The sequence below is a fragment of the Amblyraja radiata genome, chromosome X, assembly GCF_010909765.2.
Source record: "Amblyraja radiata isolate CabotCenter1 chromosome X, sAmbRad1.1.pri, whole genome shotgun sequence".
Classification (NCBI taxonomy): Eukaryota; Metazoa; Chordata; class Chondrichthyes; order Rajiformes; family Rajidae; genus Amblyraja; species Amblyraja radiata.
The window spans coordinates 16,032,454-16,050,926 of record NC_045999.1 but is presented as its reverse complement, the minus strand read 5'-3'; the positions used below and the strand labels follow the sequence as shown (position 1 = coordinate 16,050,926).

The window sequence follows — 18,473 nt, the reverse complement described above, 5'->3', positions numbered from 1 at the left end:
AAGGGATGGCTTACTGATGCGAAAGTGGTCTCCCTTGGATATATCTGGGCATGATGATTGGAGCGTGGTTGATCAGATTGTGATGCCTCGTCGGTATAGGGACGAGATACTCTGTTTGGCTCATGATGGTCCTCTGGGTGGACATTTGGGGGTCAATAAGACGTATGACCGCATCTTACGGAATTTTTTTTGGCCAGGGTTGAAAAAGGACGTGAAACAGCACTGCAGGTGTTGTCACATTTGCCAGCTGGCAGGAAAGCCGAACCAATCGATTGTTCCTGCGCCTTTATATCCAATCCCTGTGGTCGGTGAGCCGTTTGAGCGGATTCTAGTTGATTGTGTGGGCCCTCTACCTCGGACAAGGGGGTGCAACAAGTTTTTATTAACAATTATGTGTGCGACTACCCGCTTTCCGGAGGTGGTCCCTTTGCGTAGAATTACTGCCCCTGCAATTGTTAAGTCTCTCACTAAGTTTTTTTCGTTGTTCGGTTTGCCCAAGGTTGTGCAAAGTGACCAAGGTACCAACTTCATGTCGAAGGTTTTTAGTCAGGTAATGAAGTTGTTAGATATTAAGCATTGTTACTCCAGTGCGTATCATCCTGAGAGCCAGGGAGCTCTCGAGAGGTTTCACCAGACTTTGAAATCTATGTTGAGGACTTACTGCCTGGAGTTTGAAAAAGACTGGGATGAGGGGGTTCATCTAGTTATGTTTGCGGTGCGTGAGGTCGTGCAGGAGTCTTTAGGGTTCAGTCCTGCTGACCTGGTGTTCGCGCATACTGTACGTGGTCCGTTGAGGGTCCTGAAGGAGAAATGGTTGCAGGAGGATACAAAACGTAGTGTTTTAGACCACGTTTGTACTTTTCGCTCTAGACTGAGGAGGGCATGCGAACTGGCAATGGGTAATCTTGCCTCTGCTCAGTCTAGGATGAAGGACTGGTTCGACAGGAAGGCTTCTAGTAGGAATTTTTCTCCGGGTGACAAGGTCCTGGTGTTGTTGCCTATTCCTGGTTCCAGTCTGCAGGCTCGGTATAGCGGTCCCTATCACGTGGTTAAGAAGGTTGGTGAGAGGGATTACGTTATTGGTACCCCTGATCGGAGGCGTAAGACTCAGCTCTGTCATGTTAACATGATGAAAAAGTACCATGAGCAGGAGCCTGTGGAGGTTGATGGGTCGGAGCTATGTCCTTCTAAGCCTGTTTTGGCTGCAGTGGTGCTGCCCCCTGACACGGGTGGTGATGTGGAGGAGGCACGGTTGTCTGTGGCAGTGACGCAGGGAAAGCTGTGTAACTCTGAGGCTTTGGAGACGCTTCCCTTGCGGTTGGCTCATTTGACTGGAAGTCAGCGGGGTGACCTGCTTGCTTTGGTGAAGTCAAATGTGTCACTGTTCTCGGATGTGCCTTCTCAGACGTCTGTGCTGCAGCATGACATTGACGTGGCCGGTGCTACGCCAATTAAACAGCATCCGTATCGGGTCAACCCTGACAAGCGTAATCGTCTAAGAAGTCAGGTTGACTATATGCGGCGGCATGGCATTGCTGAACCTAGTATTAGCCCGTGGAGTTCTCCGTGTCTACTGGCGACGAAGGCTAATGGGGAGGACAGGTTTTGCACGGACTATCGGAAATTAAATAGTATAACTAAGCCGGATTGCTATCCTCTTCCACGGATGGAGGATTGCGTGGATCGTGTGGGAAGTGCATCTTTTGTGTCTAAGTTGGACTTGTTAAAAGGCTATTGGCAAGTCCCTTTGACTAGGCGGGCGAGGGAGATGTCTGCGTTCGTTACGCCTGATGACTTTCTTCAGTACACGGTAATGGCATTTGGGATGCGCAATGCGCCGGCAACCTTCCAACGGTTGGTGAACATTGTATTGTCTGGTTTGTCCTTCTGTGAGGCATATCTTGATGATTTGGTTGTGTGCTCCAGGTCGTGGATCGAACACATCGGTCATCTGAAGGAGGTATTTCATCGTCTAGCGGAGGCAAACCTAACGATCAATCTGGGGAAGTGTGAGTTTGGCCAGGCCACGGTAACGTATCTGGGTAAAGTAGTGGGCCGGGGTCAGGTTCGCACTCTCAAGGAAAAGGTGGGGCATATCGTCGCATTTCCTGCTCCAACCTCTAGGACTGAACTCCGTAGGTATCTGGCTATGGTTGGGTACTATAGAGGATTCTGTCCAAACTTCTCTGCGGTGGCTGCCCCTTTGACGGATTTGCTGAGTCCGAAGGTAGCTTTTGTGTGGTCCGCAGAGTGTCAACAAGCCTTTGATCAGACCAAAAGTCTTCTGGTGCGCGCACCTGTGCTTGCGGCACCTGATTTTGAGCGTCCATTTAAGCTGGCAGTAGATGCTAGTGATCGTGGGGTTGGTGGAGTTCTTCTACAGGATGATCCAGATGGGGTGGAGCATCCAGTTTCGTACTTCTCTAAGAAGTTTAATCGTCATCAGAAGTGGTACTCCACCATTGAGAAAGAAACCCTTGCGGTTGTAATGTCTCTGACTCATTTCGAGGTTTATGTTGGCTCCTCGAATGACCCTGTCATCGTACTCACGGATCATAATCCTTTGGTATTCTTACAGAATATGCGGAATAAGAACCGGCGGTTAATGAGCTGGAGTTTGCAGCTGCAAGATTACAACTTGGAGATCAGACATATCCGTGGCAAAGATAATGTATTGGCTGATGCATTGTCGCGCCAGTGATGTCTGCTACTGAATAGTTGCTGAAATTTGGTGGTGTTTTTTTTTGTTCATTTTCAGAAACTTATTCAGTATCTTTGGGTGGGGGTGTTAGGCGCTCCCCCTCCTGGTGAATGCTATGTACTTACCTCTCTGTTTCTATCCCAAGTACAGGCCTCGTGGCTGTGAGTCTGGAATCGAGGGGTTAAAGGCTCCTGTACCCGATTGGCCCAGCTGCGTCAGGTGACGGGTGACTCATCTGGAGTATAAAGACCAGAGCTTCCCAGAATTCCCTCTCTTCGTCGTAGACTCTGACTGATAAGCAGTCTGTTGGTGGGGGCCGAGGCAGCCGGACCACATGGCATAGAACTTTGTGTATTTTCACCATTCCTTGTTAACATATATTGTGTTGGGACGGATAAGGGCTGACCTTAGAGTTTTCCTGTATTTTGGTTTCAGGGTTGTATCTCTTTGGGCAGGTTTTGGAATCTCCGGTTCGACGGCCCATGGTGTGGCTGGCTGGAGCATTGTTAAATTGTTTGTCGGTTTATCCTTATCCCTGACTGGGTTGTTTATATCAGGTTTGAGTTTTGTGTTCAAATGAATAATTAAAACTGTTTTTTGAACCTGAACCTGGTTTTTGACTTGTGTTACGTGGCTCTGAAGTACTTGCATTCGGGAGTCGTAACATCATCCAACTCAGTATCCCATCCCTGCCTTCTCGCCATACACCCTGATCCCTTTAGCTACAAGGGCCACATCTAACTCCCTCTTAAATATAGCCAATGAACTGGCCTCAACTACCTTCTGTGGCAGAGAATTCCACAGATTCGCCACTCTCTGCGTAAAAAATGATTTCCTCATCTCGGTCCTAAAAGGCCTCGGTCCACTTATCCTTAAACTGTGATCCCTAGTTCTGGACTTCCCCAACATCGGGAATCATCTTCCTTCATCTAGCCTGTCCAACCCCTTAAGAATTTTGTGAGTTTCTATAAGATCCCCCCTCAGTCTTCTGAATTCCAACGTGTACAAGCCGAGTCTATCCAGTCTTTCCTCATAGAGAGGGGAGAGAGTGGGGAGAGAGGGGTAGTGACTAGGGGAGGGGGTAGAGAGTAAGAAATGGGCGGGGAGCGAGCGGAGGGTGAGGGGACGAGAGTGGATAAGCGTGACTGAGAATTGAGAGAGAGAAGAGAAAGGGGGAGAGGGAGAGGGGGCTTGATAGCGATAGGCGTGGAAAAAGGGGGCAGAGATAGAGAGAGGGGGAGAGAGGGGGGGTGAGTAAGGGGAGGACGGGGGGCAGGGGTTAGTGAGAAAGGGAGGAGAGAGGGGAAGAGGGGAGGGGGAAAGGGGGGCAGAGTGCGTGATGGGCGGGGACAGAGAAGGGGAGAGAGGGGGAGAGGGGGGCATATCGGGAAGAGGAAGGGGAGGGTGAAGGGGGTGAGGGGAGGAAATTCGGAGTGAGAGAGGGGGAGAGGGTGGAGAGTGGGAGGGAGATAAAGAGAGGGGGGAGAGAGGGTGGAGTGAGAGATAGGGGAGAGAAGCGGATAGAGAGAGGGGGACAGATATGGTGATAGAGAGTGGCGATTAGAGAGGGAGGAGGGGGAGGGAGGGAAGAGAGGGTGGCAGGAGGGGGCGAGAGGGGGGTGGGGGTTTGGTGGAGGTGAGAGGGGGAGACATTTTAGGAGAGGGGATGAGAGAGAGGGGAAAGAGGGAGGGGAGAGATGGTGGGGATAGAGTGGAGAGGGAGGAGAGAGGGGACAGAATGGGGAGAGAGGGGTAGGAGGTGTGAATTGAGGCTGTGGGGAGGAGGGAGATCGAAGAGAGAGGAGAGGTGGGAGGGAGGCGAGAGAGAGGTGGAGAGGGGGGAGAGGTGAGGGAGAGTGACGAGGGAAAGAGAAGGCATGGAGAGAGTGAGAAATGGGCGGGGAGCGAGCGGATAGCTGTGGAGAGAGGGGGTAAGAGTGGGTGACGGGCGGGATCTAGCGGAGAGTGGGGGGAGTGGAGGGTAGAGATGGGAGAGAGAGGGGGTATAGAGAGAAAGTGGTTAGGGTGGAAATAGAGGGGGGGAGGAGGGACGGGGAAAGTGGTAGGGAGGGAGGGAGGGTAGAGAGAGAGTGGAATAGGGGGCGAGAGTGGGGCGAGAAAGGGAGCGAGAATGTGGGAAGAAGGGGGAGAGTGGGGGGAGGAGGGGAGGGCGGGGAGGGAGAGATCGAGTATGTGGACAGCGTGTGATGGGCGGATATCGAGCGGAGTGGGGGGAGAGAGAATCGGAGCGAGTGGGGAGGGAGAAAGGGTGATAGAGAGAGAGGGGAGAGGGAGTGGAATGGGGAGTGGGTTTGAGAGGCGGGAAAGGGGGAGCGGGGAGAGAGTGTTGGGGGAGAGAGAGGGGCGAGGGTGAGAGAAAGGGCGTGGGTGATAGAGATGGGAAGAGTGATAGAGGTGGGAGAGAGAGGGGGAAAGGGAGGGGAATAGACAGAGAGGGGGTAGAGAGGGAGGGAGAGAGAGGTGCGAGAGAGGGGTCGAGAGGGTAGGAGGGGGACGGGAGAGGGGAGTGTGAGAGTGGAGCGGTGTGGAACGGGAGAGATAGAGGGCGAGAGTGAGTAATGGGCGGAGAGTGGGGGAGAGAGAATGGGTGGAGAGAAGGTGGAGTGAGGGGGGGATGGAGAGAGGGTATGGAGAGAGAGGAGGTAGAGGGGAAGAGAGAGGCGGAAGCGGGGGAGGGGGAAAGAGAGAGAGGAGGCGGGAGGTGGTATATAGAGGGGGGTGAGAGGTGGAAGATAGAGGGGAAAGAGAAGGGGAGAGGGAGAGAGGGAGGGGGATAATAAGATGGTGAGGACAATGTGGAAGAGAGAGGAAGAGAGAAGGGAGATGCAGAGAGGGGAGAGAAGGAGGGGATAGAGATAGGGCGGAAGATATGGAGAGGGGGGTGAGAGAGTGGAGAGAGCAGGGAGAGGGGGTAGAAGGTAGGGGAGGGGGTAGAGAGTGAGAAATTGGCGGGGAGCGAGCGGAGGGTGAGGGGAGAGAGGGGGAGAGAGTGGGTAAGTGTGAGGGAGAATTGAGAGAGGGAAGAGAGAGGGGGGAGAGGGAGAGGGGGTTTGATAGAGATAGGCGTGGAAAAAGGAGGAAGAGATAGAGAGAGGGGGGAGAGGGAGAGGGGGTTTGATAGAGATAGGCGTGGAAAAAGGAGGAAGAGATAGAGAGAGGGGGAGAGGGTGAGTAAAAGGAGGACGGGGGGAAGGGGTGAGTGAGAAAGGGAGGAGAGAGGGGGTGAGGGGAGGGGGAAAGGGGGGAGAGTGAGTGATGGGCGGGGAGAGAGAAGGGGAGAGAGGGGGGTGAGGAGGGAGCCATAGCGGGATAAGGAAGTGGGAGGAGGAAGGGGGTGAGGGGAGGAAATGCGGAGGGGGAGAGGGGAGATTGAGAGGGAGATCGAGAGAGGGTGGAGAGAGGGGGGGTAGTGACAGGGGGGTAGGGAGGGAGGGAGGAAGGGAGGGAGGGAGGGAGGGAGAGAGGAGATATGGGTGGAAAGAGAGGGGAGAGGGGGCGACAGAGGGGGAGAGAAGGTCGGAGGGAGAGTGGGGAAGGGAGAGGGTAGGAGAGAGTGTTGATTGGGAGAGGGAATATGGGAGGACAGATGGAGGAGGGAGTATTCAGCACTGACTAGAAGGCCGAGATGGCCTGTTTCCGTGCTGTAATTGTTACACGGTTAAATGGTTATATAGCGAGAGAGTGAGTGATGGGCGGGGATCGTGCGGATAGTGGGGGAGAGAGGGGGGAGAGGGGGAAGGTAGAGGTGGAGAGCGGGGGAAGAGAGGGTTAGCGAGTGTAGAGAGGGGTGAGGTGGAGAGTGGGGGGAGAGGGGAGGAGGGGGGGAAAGAGACAGGGCGATGGGGGAAGTGAGGGTAGATGGAGATAGGGGGATAGGAGGAGAAGGGGGGAGGGAGAAAGGGGGAAAGGGGGAAGAGATATAGAGGGGGAGAGAGAGAGGGGAGAGAGGTAATGGGGAAGGAGGGGAGTTGAGAGGGAGGAAAGGGGGGGAGGGGTTTGGAGGGGGAGAGTGTTTAGGTAGAGAGAGGAGTTACGTAGACGGGGTAGGGAGAGAGTAAGGAGATGGAGAGGGGGAGAGAGAAAGGGAGAGAGAGAGAGAGAGAGAGAGGAGAGGAGAGGGAGCGGGGGGGGGGGAGAGTGGGAGAGGTGGGAGGGAGTACGGAGAGAGTGGAGGAGCGACAGAGAGGTGGGAGAGAGAGTGGGGGGGGGAGAGAATGGGTGAGAGTTAGAGGGGGAGAGAAAGAAAGAGGGGGAGATGGGAGGGGACATCACTGAACTACTCACCTATTGGCCAAGAGTTGACTCTGTCCGGCTTTGACATATTTCCGCAGCCACTCTATGCACGTCTCCTCCAGGTTGATGGTTCATGCCCGTGTCCCTGTCCCACTTGTGTTTGGTCAACAACCCCCAGTTGACGGGCGTCACCCGCAACATGCGCTCTATATCGAAGCTGATGAAGTCCTCTCCGTCCCAGCCGTACTGGTCAAAGCCGTCCGAGCGCAGCTCACAGCCGTACATGTCCTGGAAGGTGTGGACCCCTGCAACACACGGCCGTCAGTGGGGAACCACAACGTCCCTCCCCCTCTCCCCCCCCCCACACACACACACACACACACGTGGTTCACCCCCAACACACACACGTGGACCAACCCCGCCCCCGCCCCCCCCCCTCTCACACACACTCACCCCCGCTCTGGTTGGTTATGATCATGGCCGTCTTTATGTTGCGCGTGTGCACCTCCTCGTGGCCCTGCCTGTCCTGTGTCTCCCGCTCCGAGTAGTCGGCGCCTCACTCTCCGCTGTCGCGGCTCCAACTTCCGTCTGTCGCTGTCGTACTAAACAAGCTGTTCCTCGTCCACGTATCCGACAATTGTGTATTGTCCGTGCCTTTCATGCGCAGTAAATGTAATACGCGAAAGTCTTTGCAGCTGACGTGCCGTCGACGCTGCTTCAGGGCTTCACAAGGGCAGCTGAAGGTAGCTGAAATTCTGCCTTTGCACCGTGGAATGCGTACTGCGCATGCGCAGCAGCCTACCGCGCAGGCGCAGCGTTAGCGGCTGTAAAGTGGAAAGCGGCTGTAAAAGGACAGCGCCGCTGGGGGGGGGGGGGGAAGAGTTTCACAGTGTGTGGGGAGTCTGGCCAGGGGTAAAGTTACGGGGGGGGGGGAGAGTTTCACAGCGTGTGGGGAGTCTGGCCAGGGGTAAAGTTACGGGGGGGGGGGGGGGGAGTTTCACAGTGTGTGGGGAGTCTGGCCAGGGGTAAAGTTACGGGAGGGTAGTGTAACAATATGATTGTTTATTTAAGTACTGTTGTACGGGGGACTGGTTTAGAGGTGACACCGGGGGCGCGGCCCAGTTCGGATGATGACTGCACAAAGACAATAAAGTTCAAGTAAGCAAGACTGCTTTAATCGTCCATTATGTATAGTCCAGATAGAGACAGAACATAATGAAATATGGTGGCAGCGGTGGACGTCGAAAATTGTCAGAATTAACTAGAAAAGTGAAAGTTTAGCTAGCTAGCAGCAGGCTAACGTTAGCCTTACAGAAGCCGGCAAAGAAGAAAATGCAGTTGAACAATTGAAGCCAGTAGCTTGTTTTCAGTGGGCCCGTAGCCAACAGCACACCAAAGACACAACAAAGCACAAAAGATAAGCAGTTAGCCTTCAGCATCGGCAAAGAAAAAAAACAACAGCTAGCTGACAGCGATGGAAGGGCTAAAATCCCCTGGAACTTTGGTTTTAGACTCCAACAACTTGGCGAAGTCATGGAAAAGTTGGAAGGAGGAGTTCACACTGTACATAGACCTTACCATGCCAGACGCCGAAGAGAACACAAAAGTCAAGCTATTCAACTATCTCATCGGAGAAAAAGGCAGAGAACTTTGGGCAACTTTGTCGAGTGCTAGCCCTTCAGCGAGGACCACAGTGAGTTCAATGATCATACAGTTTGACAAGTACTGCAACCCAAAGGTGAACGAGACTGTGGAAAGGTACCGATTCTTCATGAGGAACCAAGGATTGGATGAAAACGTGGACAGCTATGTAACAGACTTAAAAATACTTGCTAGTAGTTGCAATTTTGGGGTCATTAGAGATTCATTGATTAGAGATCGACTTGTGTGTGGTACAAATAGCTCAGCACTGAGGGAGAGATTACTCAGGGAAGAGAAGCTGACTCTTGAGACATGCCTGCACATTTGTAGAGCTACAGAGCTGTCAAGGGAGAATAGCAGAACACTGCAAGGACAGACAGTGGAGGAGGTACATGCACTGAAACAGGCAGAAGAGAGACAAAAAGACAATGAGATACTGTGCAAGTTTTGTGGTAGAACACACGAGAGGAATAAGAAAAAATGCCCAGCTTTTGGAAAAAAGTGTAAGAAGTGTGGAAAGGAAAATCATTTTGCAGCTCAGTGCAGATCGAGACAAGAGAGCAGTAGGAAAACTAAGAAAGTGCATGCAGTTACAGAGCAGACTAGTGACAGTGACTCTTACGAGGATGTCAACTGTATAACTGAAGCAAATAGAGAGGATGAAACTGTAAACCAGGTTAAAAACAGCCACAGTCAGGGCCAGCAGCTCTTTGCAGGAATGAAGATAGGGGAAAAGTTAGTTGACTTCCAGATAGACTGTGGGGCCACCTGTAATATCATCCCCATCGATCTACTAACCCAGACACACAGTTAGAGCACACTGAGAAGGTGCTAGTGATGTATAACAAGACCAAGTTGACTCCTCTGGGTACATGTAAGGTTAAGGTCAGAAACCCCAGAAACAACAAGCTGTACCGACTAGAGTTTCAAGTGGTTGACCAGAGTAGCAGAATCCCTGTACTGGGCAGAAAAGCCAGCGAGGCAATGAAGTTGATCAAAGTACAGTACGAGAATATTCTGGCTATAGACAACATAGTGAAGAAAGAGCCGAGCCCAGTGACAAAGGGAGAAAGTGGCAAACATATGACCATGGACAAAATAAATGAAGAGTTTGAGGATGTGTTCACCGGAGATGGCTGCATGGAGGGTGAATATAGAATAGAGATAGATGACAGAGTACCGCCAGTGAAACTGCCAAAGCGCAGAGTGCCTGTAGCTATGATGACACCTCTACAAGAGGAACTCAAAGATCTAGAGAGAAGAGGGATAATCACACCAGTGGAACGCAGCACTGACTGGATCAGTAGCATGGTCGCAGTGAGAAAACCTAATGGGAAGCTGAGGATCTGTATAGACCCAAAACCTCTGAATCGGGCACTAAAAAGAAGTCACTATCCACTCCCAATTATAGATGACATCCTGCCGGAGATGTCAAAGGCAAAAGTATTCACAGTCTGCGACGTGAAGCAAGGCTTCTGGCACGTCAAACTAGAGGAAGAGTCGAGCTTCCTTACCACATTCGCCACCCCATTTGGTCGCTTCCGCTGGCTAAGGATGCCGATGGGAATAAGCCCAGCACCTGAAGTGTTCCAAAGAAAGCTCCTGCAGGCCCTGGAGGGCCTCCCAGGAGTCTTCGTCATAGCAGATGATGTGTTAATCACGGGGGAAGGAGCAACACAAGAGGAGGCAGGAAAGGACCACGACGAGAAAGTCAGACGCTTTCTAACCAGGTGCAGAGAGCGCAACATCAAGCTGAACGCGGACAAATTCAAGCTCAGACAAAAAGAGGTACCCTACATAGGTCATCTGCTCACGGCCGAGGGACTGAGGGTTGACCCGGAGAAAGTACGGGCAATCAGAGAGATGCCAAGGCCAACGGACGTGAAAGGGGTACAGAGATTAGTTGGGATGGTCAACTATCTGTCTAAGTTCTATGACCACCTTTCAGATGACTCTGAGATTCTGAGACAACTCACGCGCAAGGAGAACATGTGGGAATGGACGGACATCCAAGAAAGGGCGTTTCAAAGACTGAAAGACAACATCGCTAAAGCACCAGTTCTACAGTACTACAACAAGGAAAAGGAGTTGACACTTCAGTGTGATGCATCTGACACGGGACTGGGGGCCGCCCTGACACAGAAAGGTAAATTTGGTAGTAGGGCACTCACACTAACTGAAAGGGGCTATGCCCAAATAGAGAAAGAATGCTTAGCCATAGTGTTTGGGATGGAAAAGTTCCATCAGTATACTTATGGTAGAGAGGTCACAGTACAAAGCGACCACAAGCCTCTAGAAAATATACACAGAAAGCCATTACTTAGTGCACCTAAGAGACTGCAGAGAATGCTACTCAGGCTGCAGCAGTATGATATCAGTGTGACCTATGTTCCAGGCAGGGACATGCTACTTGCAGACACGCTGAGTAGAGCATACTTACCAGAGAGCACTAAGGGAGAGAGTGAGACAGATATAGAGACTGTGAACATGGTCAGCTACCTACCCATTTCAGCAGAGAGGCTGAGTGCCATCAGGGCTGCAACAAAAGATGACACAAAGTTACAGAGTGTGGCAAACAGAATACTGTCAGGGTGGCCCAAGAGAAAAAAGGACTTACCAAGTGACATCAGGCACTACCACACTTTCCAAGATGAACTGAGTTTCCAGGACGGCATAGTGTTCCGAGGAGACAGAGCCGTGATACCTGACGCACTCAGGGTGGACATCACTCACAGGATCCACTCCTCTCACCTGGGAGTAGAAGGATGTCTGAGGCGAGCGAGGGAGTGTGTATACTGGCTTGGAATGAACGACGAGATCAAGACCTTCATCGCCAAATGTGACATATGTAGGTCAGTGGACCCAAAGCAACAAAGAGAGACACTACATCCACATGACATGGCCAGCAGACCCTGGGCCAAGGTAGGAACGGACATTTTCTCCTTTCACAATAACGACTATCTGATAACAGTAGATTATTATTCAAACTTTTGGGAGGTCGATTATCTACCTGACACTAAGAGCAACACAGTGATCAAAAAACTCAAGGCCCACTTTGCCCGACAGAGGATTCCTGACATTGTTATCTCGGATAACGGACCCCAGTATGCATCACAAGAGTTTCAGCACTTCAGCCAGAAGTGGGGCTTTGAACACAGGACATCGTCGCCGGGATACCCGCAGAGTAATGGGAAGGCGGAGTCAGCGGTAAAGACAGCCAAGCGCCTGATGCTGAAGGCTGCAGCAGCGAGACAGGATCCGTACTTGGCAATGCTGGATCATCGCAACACACCGAGCCAGGGCCTCAACACAAGCCCGGCACAGAGACTCCTAAGCAGGAGGACCAGGACCCTGCTTCCCACAAAGGACACTCTGCTGAAGCCAGAGGTGACACACGACGAACAGGGACTGAAATACAACAGACAGAGACAGGAAAAGTACTACAACCGCACAGCAAAAGACATGGACACTCTGAAAAGAGAGGACAGTGTGAGAGTACAGCCCTGTGACACACACAAGGGTTGGAGACCAGCGAGAGTGGTCCAACAGGTGAGCCATAGATCGTATGAGGTGGAGTTAGAGTCAGGAGGTGTTCTGAGACGAAATCGTCGCCACCTCAGACACAATCTCACCACGCTCACACCAACACAAAACACACCCACACCAACAGTGACTGAGGCGGCCATACCGCCAGGTGGCCCAGCAGAGAACCAAGACACGGTCACCAGGTCAGGTCGACAAGTTGTCACCACGGTCACCAGGTCAGGTCGACAAGTTGTCAGACCCCGCTACCTGACAGACTATACTCAGTGATTAGAGTATGGACTATGAAAAAAAAAGAAATGAAAATGTGTTGTTTATGCACTTGTTGGAAACGGATGTTTTGAACTGTTGATTTATTATTGCTTATGTTGTTAGATCTGTTGTAAATGAGCAGAGCATATGGTACAAGTGTTGTACAGAATACCTAAGGGACAGAGACTACCTTGAAAAGTGAAAAAGAAAGATGTAACAATAGGATTGTTTATTTAAGTACTGTTGTACGGGGGACTGGTTTAGAGGTGACACCGGGGGCGCGGCCCAGTTCGGATGATGACTGCACAAAGACAATAAAGTTCAAGTAAGCAAGACTGCTTTAATCGTCCATTATGTATAGTCCAGATAGAGACAGAACATAATGAAACAGGTAGGTGCGTTGAGAAAGAGCCATGCCACGAAGCAGCTCAAGAGCGGGTCAGCGGGCGATGGATAACAGGACAGAGGGCGATGGAGCTTACTCCGCGTGTCATCGCGAGTAACCTCAATTGGTCCCTTGTTCGAGCTGGCCTGTTATCCATCGCCCGCTGACCCGCTCCATCCTGTGATATTTGCTCTTGAGCTGGTCCCCTCACTGTTCAGCCGGAAAGCACTGCCAGAGGTGAGCGGGCGGGCAGAAAGCCCTGAGGTCCCGGCGGCCGCTCGCAGCCACCCGAGCTTCTTCCCTCCCCGGCCACAATGCCGTGGCTCCGAGCCCGAAGCGCCGCGGCAGCGGTGAGAGAGTAGGTTACTTTCATGAATCCCGACCTCCTCCTTCTCAATGCTCCTGCCCTTCCTGCAACTTCCCCCCCAATTGATCCCTTGAACTAGTATTGCAATTCAATACAATCACAACTGATTCAAATTGTCCCGGTGTGCTCCCGTTTCCCCTCCATCTCTCCACCTGCCGTCACCCATCACCCCACACCCATTCAGTAATTCGGAATGAAGGAGATTTGGAAGCCTAGGGCAAATTGAATTGTTACACTCTTTATTTTTATTTTTTACTAAACTAAGTGGGACCCAACGGGTCCCAGCTTCTCATGGGTGGGCTGGTCCGCCAACGCAATATTACACCTCTCCAACAATTCCAAAAATGCTGGCGAGTGGGGGGGCGGCTTTCTGGAGCGCTCGCATGGGAGTTGTGGGCCGAAGCGACAGCTTTCCAGAGGGATAGTATGGACATTGTGGGCCGAATGGATTCTTGGACTGGCAGCTCAGTCACGGAGGCCTGGCAGCTCAGTCACATAGGCCTGGAGGCTGGCAGCTCAGTAACTCAGGCCAGATGGGCTGGCAGCTCAATAACTGCCAGAAATTCTGCCCAAAACCGACTGTGTGAGAAAGGGGAGAGGGTGGATAATCAATTTTAGCCATTCATCTTTTTTTTTACAGATCACAGCAATGAAGGAGGAAAGTCTATCCTTGCGTGGATCTCAGAAGCGCTAGTATGGGTGTTGTGGGCTAGAGGGACTGGTTTCCAGACGGCAACTATGGACATTGTGGACAATGGATTCTTGGACTTATAGTCCAGTGAGTCATGGTTGGTGGGCTGGCAGTTCACTAAGTCATGGCTGGTGGGCTGGCGCTTCAGTCACTTATAGCTGGTGGACTGGCAGTTCACTTACTCATGGCTGGTGATCTAGCAGTCCAGCCACTCACGGTTGGTGTGGTGGCTGTTCATTCAGTCACCTCTCCTCCCTTCACCTCCCCCACTCTGCTCCTTACCATTTCACTCCCCCCCCCCCACGCAATCAGTCCATCTAACCTCAACCTCCCCACAATGCACCCTTAAATGCTACGACAGCGTAGCCAGTCCTGCCTATTAGATTCCCATTGTGATGAAGAACACGCAGGCACGGAAAGTGGAAACATTATTTTTTAAAGTATGAAATGTGAATGGCTTAAATTATAACAACAATTTAAATGTTAAAGATGATATTTATTAAGTTCACTTCTTTCTTGTTGTGTCTCTTGTTGTGTTCTACTGCTCAGTGCCTCTTGATTACACTTTGCTGTTGATTAAAAAAAGAGCAATTTTAATATAGAGAGATTGGGCGGTCCAATTTTAGCAAAGACAACCTGAGAATTTACCTCAAATGTCATCATTGTGTGCAGGCAGCACTTCGCAGCATATCACAGCACTTCAACCAGAAAGCAGTCAACAAATGCAATCTCACAGCACTCCAAGCAGAGGGCAGGCAGCAAATATAACGTCACAGCACTCCAAGCAGAAAGCAGGCAACAAATGCAATCTCACAGCACTTCAAGCAGAGTACATGCAGCAAATGCAACTTTGCGGCACTTTTAGCAGAGTGCACGCAGCAAATCCAACCTCACAGCACTTCAAGCAGAGTGCAGGCCAGCATATTCACAAACACAAATACACACTCTCCACCTCACCTACACACATACAATCACACACACACACAAAAACACACACACACACACACACACACACACACACACAACCATATAACAATTACAGCATGGAAACAGGCCATCTCGGCCCTTCTAGTCCGTGCCGAAAACATATTCGCCCCTAGTCCCATCTACCTGCACTCAGACCGTAACCCTCCATTCCTTTCCCGTCCACATACCTATCCAATTTATTATTAAATGATAAAATCGAACCTGCCTCCACCACTTCCACTGGAAACACATTACACACAGCTACCACTCTATGAGTAAAGAAGTCCCCCCTCATGTTACCCCTAAACTTCTGTCCCTTAATTCTCAAATCATGTCCTCTTGTTTGAAACTTCCCTACTCTCAATGGAAAAAGCTTATCCACGTCAACTCTTTCTATCCATCTCATCATTTTACATACCTCTGTCAAGTCCCCCCGTAACCTTCTGCGCTTCAAAGAATAAAGACTTAACTTGTTCAACCTCTCTCTGTAACTTAGTTGCTGAAACCCAGGCAACATTCCAGTAAATCTCCTCTGTACTCTCTCTATTTTGTTGACATATTTCCTATAATTTCCCGATCAAAATTGTACACCACACTCCAGAATTGGCCTCACCAATGCCTTGTACAATTTTAATATTATATCCCAACTTCTATACTCAATGCTCTGATTTGTAAAGGCCAGCACACCAAAAGCTTTCTTTACCACCCTATCTACATGAGATTCCACCTTCAGGGAACTATGCACAGTTATTCCTAGATCCCTCTGTTCAACAGCATTCCTCAATTCGCTACCATTTACCATGTATGTCCTATTTTGATTTGTCCTGCCAAGATGTAGCACCACACACTTATCAGCATTTACACTCAAACACACATACACTATCACACACACACACACACATATACTCACACACACATGAACATACATTCACACACGCATACACTCACATACACATTCACACACATACACTCACACAGACACACACATAACGCTCACACACACATACATACACACTCACACACACACGCTGCTCACACACACACATACATTCACACATACACTCACACACACACTCACATAAATACACATACTCACACACGCACATGCACTCACACACACAGCCACACACACACATACACGCACACACATACACTTACACACACACACATACACTCACACACTTACACACACAGGCTCACACATGTACTCACTCACACACACTCACACACACACACATACACTCACGCACGCACACATACACTCACACACGCACACACACACACACACACACTCACACACACTTATACACACACACAGACTCGCACACGCACTCACATACACATACACTCACACACACATACACTCACGCACACACACACATACACTCACATACACAGACTCAGACACATACCCTCATACACACGCATACATTCACACACATATATTCACACACACTCATACACTCACAAACACACTCAGACACATACACACATACACTCACATGCATTCACACATACATAGACTCACACATACACACACATACACTTACACACACGCACTCACAAACACACATACACTTACGCACACAGACTCACACACATTCACATACACAATTATGCACTCACAAACACACTGGCACACACATACACACACACACACACACAAATACACTCACACACACATACATACACTCACACAAACACTCATAGAAACATGCACATACTCACACAAACATACACACACACATACTATTCAAAAAAGAAGAACACTTTAAAACTGAAGAGATTGGCTGAGAAGAATGTTGAAAAAAATGGTGAACACACACACACACCCATACACTCTTACACACACACTCACATAAACTCAGACACACACACAAACTCACACACACATACACTCACACACACCTACTCGCACTCACACACGCACGCACTCACACACACACAGACTCACACACGCACTCACACACACACATATACTCACACACACAAATGCACTCACGCACATACACTCACACATACACTCACACACACCCTCACACACACACACACACACACATACCCTCACACACACACTTTCACACACACATATATTCACACTCACTCATACACTCACACACCCACTCAGACTCACACAAATACTCTCTTAAATCCATCCATTGATTTGGCCTCCACTGCCCTCTGTGGCAGGGAATTCCATAAATTCACAACTCTCTGGGTGAAAACGTTTTTTCTCACCTCAGTCTTAAATGACCTGCCCTTTATTCTAAGACTGTGGCCCCTGGTTCTGGACGCCCAACATTGGGAACATTTTTCCTGCATCTAGCTTGTCCAGTCCTTTTATAATTTTATATGTTTCTATAAGAATCCCCCTCATCCTTCTAAACTCCAGTGAATACAAGCCTAGTATTTTCAACCTTTCCTCATATGACAGTCCCGCCATCCCAGGGATCAATCTCGTGAACCTACGTTGCACTGCCTCAATCACAAGGAAGTCCTTCCTCAAACTAGGAGACCAAAACTGTACACAATACTCCAGATGTGGTCTCACTAGAGCCCTATACAATTGCAGAAGAACCGTTTTACACCGATACAGAAATCCTCTTGTTAAGCAGGCAAAAATGCCATTAGCTTTCTTCACTGCCTGCTGCACCTGTAAGCCAACTTTCAGTGACCGGTCCAAGGACGCCCAGGTCTCGCTGCACCTCCCCCTTACCGAAACCTAACCCCATTGAGATAATAATCTGCCCCCTTATTTTTGTCGTCAAAGTGGATAAACTCACATTTATCTCTATTATACTGTATCTGCCACGCATCTGCCCACTCACTCAACCTGTCCAGGTCACTGCAATCTCCTAACATCCTCTTCACAGTTCACACAGTCACCCAGCTTTGTGTCATCCGCAAACTTGCTAATGTTGCTCCTAGTTCCCTCTTCCAAATCATTAATATATATTACTGTGGATATACGCACTCCACTCGCAACTGTCTGCTATTCGGAAAAGGACCCGTCCACTCCTACTCTTTGCTTCCGGTCTGCCAACCAATTTTCTATCCATGTCAATACCATATCCCCAATACCTTGCGCTCTAATTTTAGTCACCAGTTTTCCGTGCGGGACCTTATAAAAGGATTTCTGAAAGTCTAGACACACTACATCCACTGGCACCCCTTTATCCATTTTATTTGTCACATCCTCAAAAAGTTGCAGATCAGTCCAGCATGATTTCCCTTTCATATATCCATGTTGACTTGGACTAATCCTTTTACTGCTATCCAAATGCCCCATTACTACCTCTTTGATAATTGACTCCAGCATATTTCCCACCACCGAAGTCAGGCTAACTGGTCCGTAATTCCCCGTTTTCTCTCTCGCTCCTTTCTTGAAAAGTGGGATAACATTAGCTATCCTCCAATCCATAGGAACTGATCCTGAATCTATTGAACATTGGAAAATGATCACCAATGCGTCCACTATTTCCAGAGCCACCACCTGTGGACCCTGGGATGCAGACCATCAGGCCCAGGGGATTTATCATCCTTCAGTCCCATTAGCCAACCCAATACTATTTCTCGCCTAATGAAAATGTATTTCAGTTCCTGTACCCCATTAGATCCTGTCCTCCAGTAAATAGAAACATAGAAAATAGGTGCAAGAGTAGGTCATTCGGCC

General features: G+C 50.0%; 1 protein-coding gene across 1 annotated transcript; it reads right to left on the bottom strand.

Annotated features, from left to right (window-relative positions):
- Window positions 1–939: 939 nt before the first annotated feature.
- On the bottom strand, window positions 940–8,728 carry LOC116968194 (major histocompatibility complex class I-related gene protein-like). The gene is given in 4 exon segments (XM_033014837.1): window positions 940–950; window positions 7,000–7,260; window positions 7,461–7,609; window positions 8,718–8,728. Coding segments are annotated over 3 exon segments (414 nt in total). The 3' UTR covers window positions 940–950; window positions 7,000–7,006.
- Between the last annotated feature and the right edge of the window lie 9,745 nt (window positions 8,729–18,473).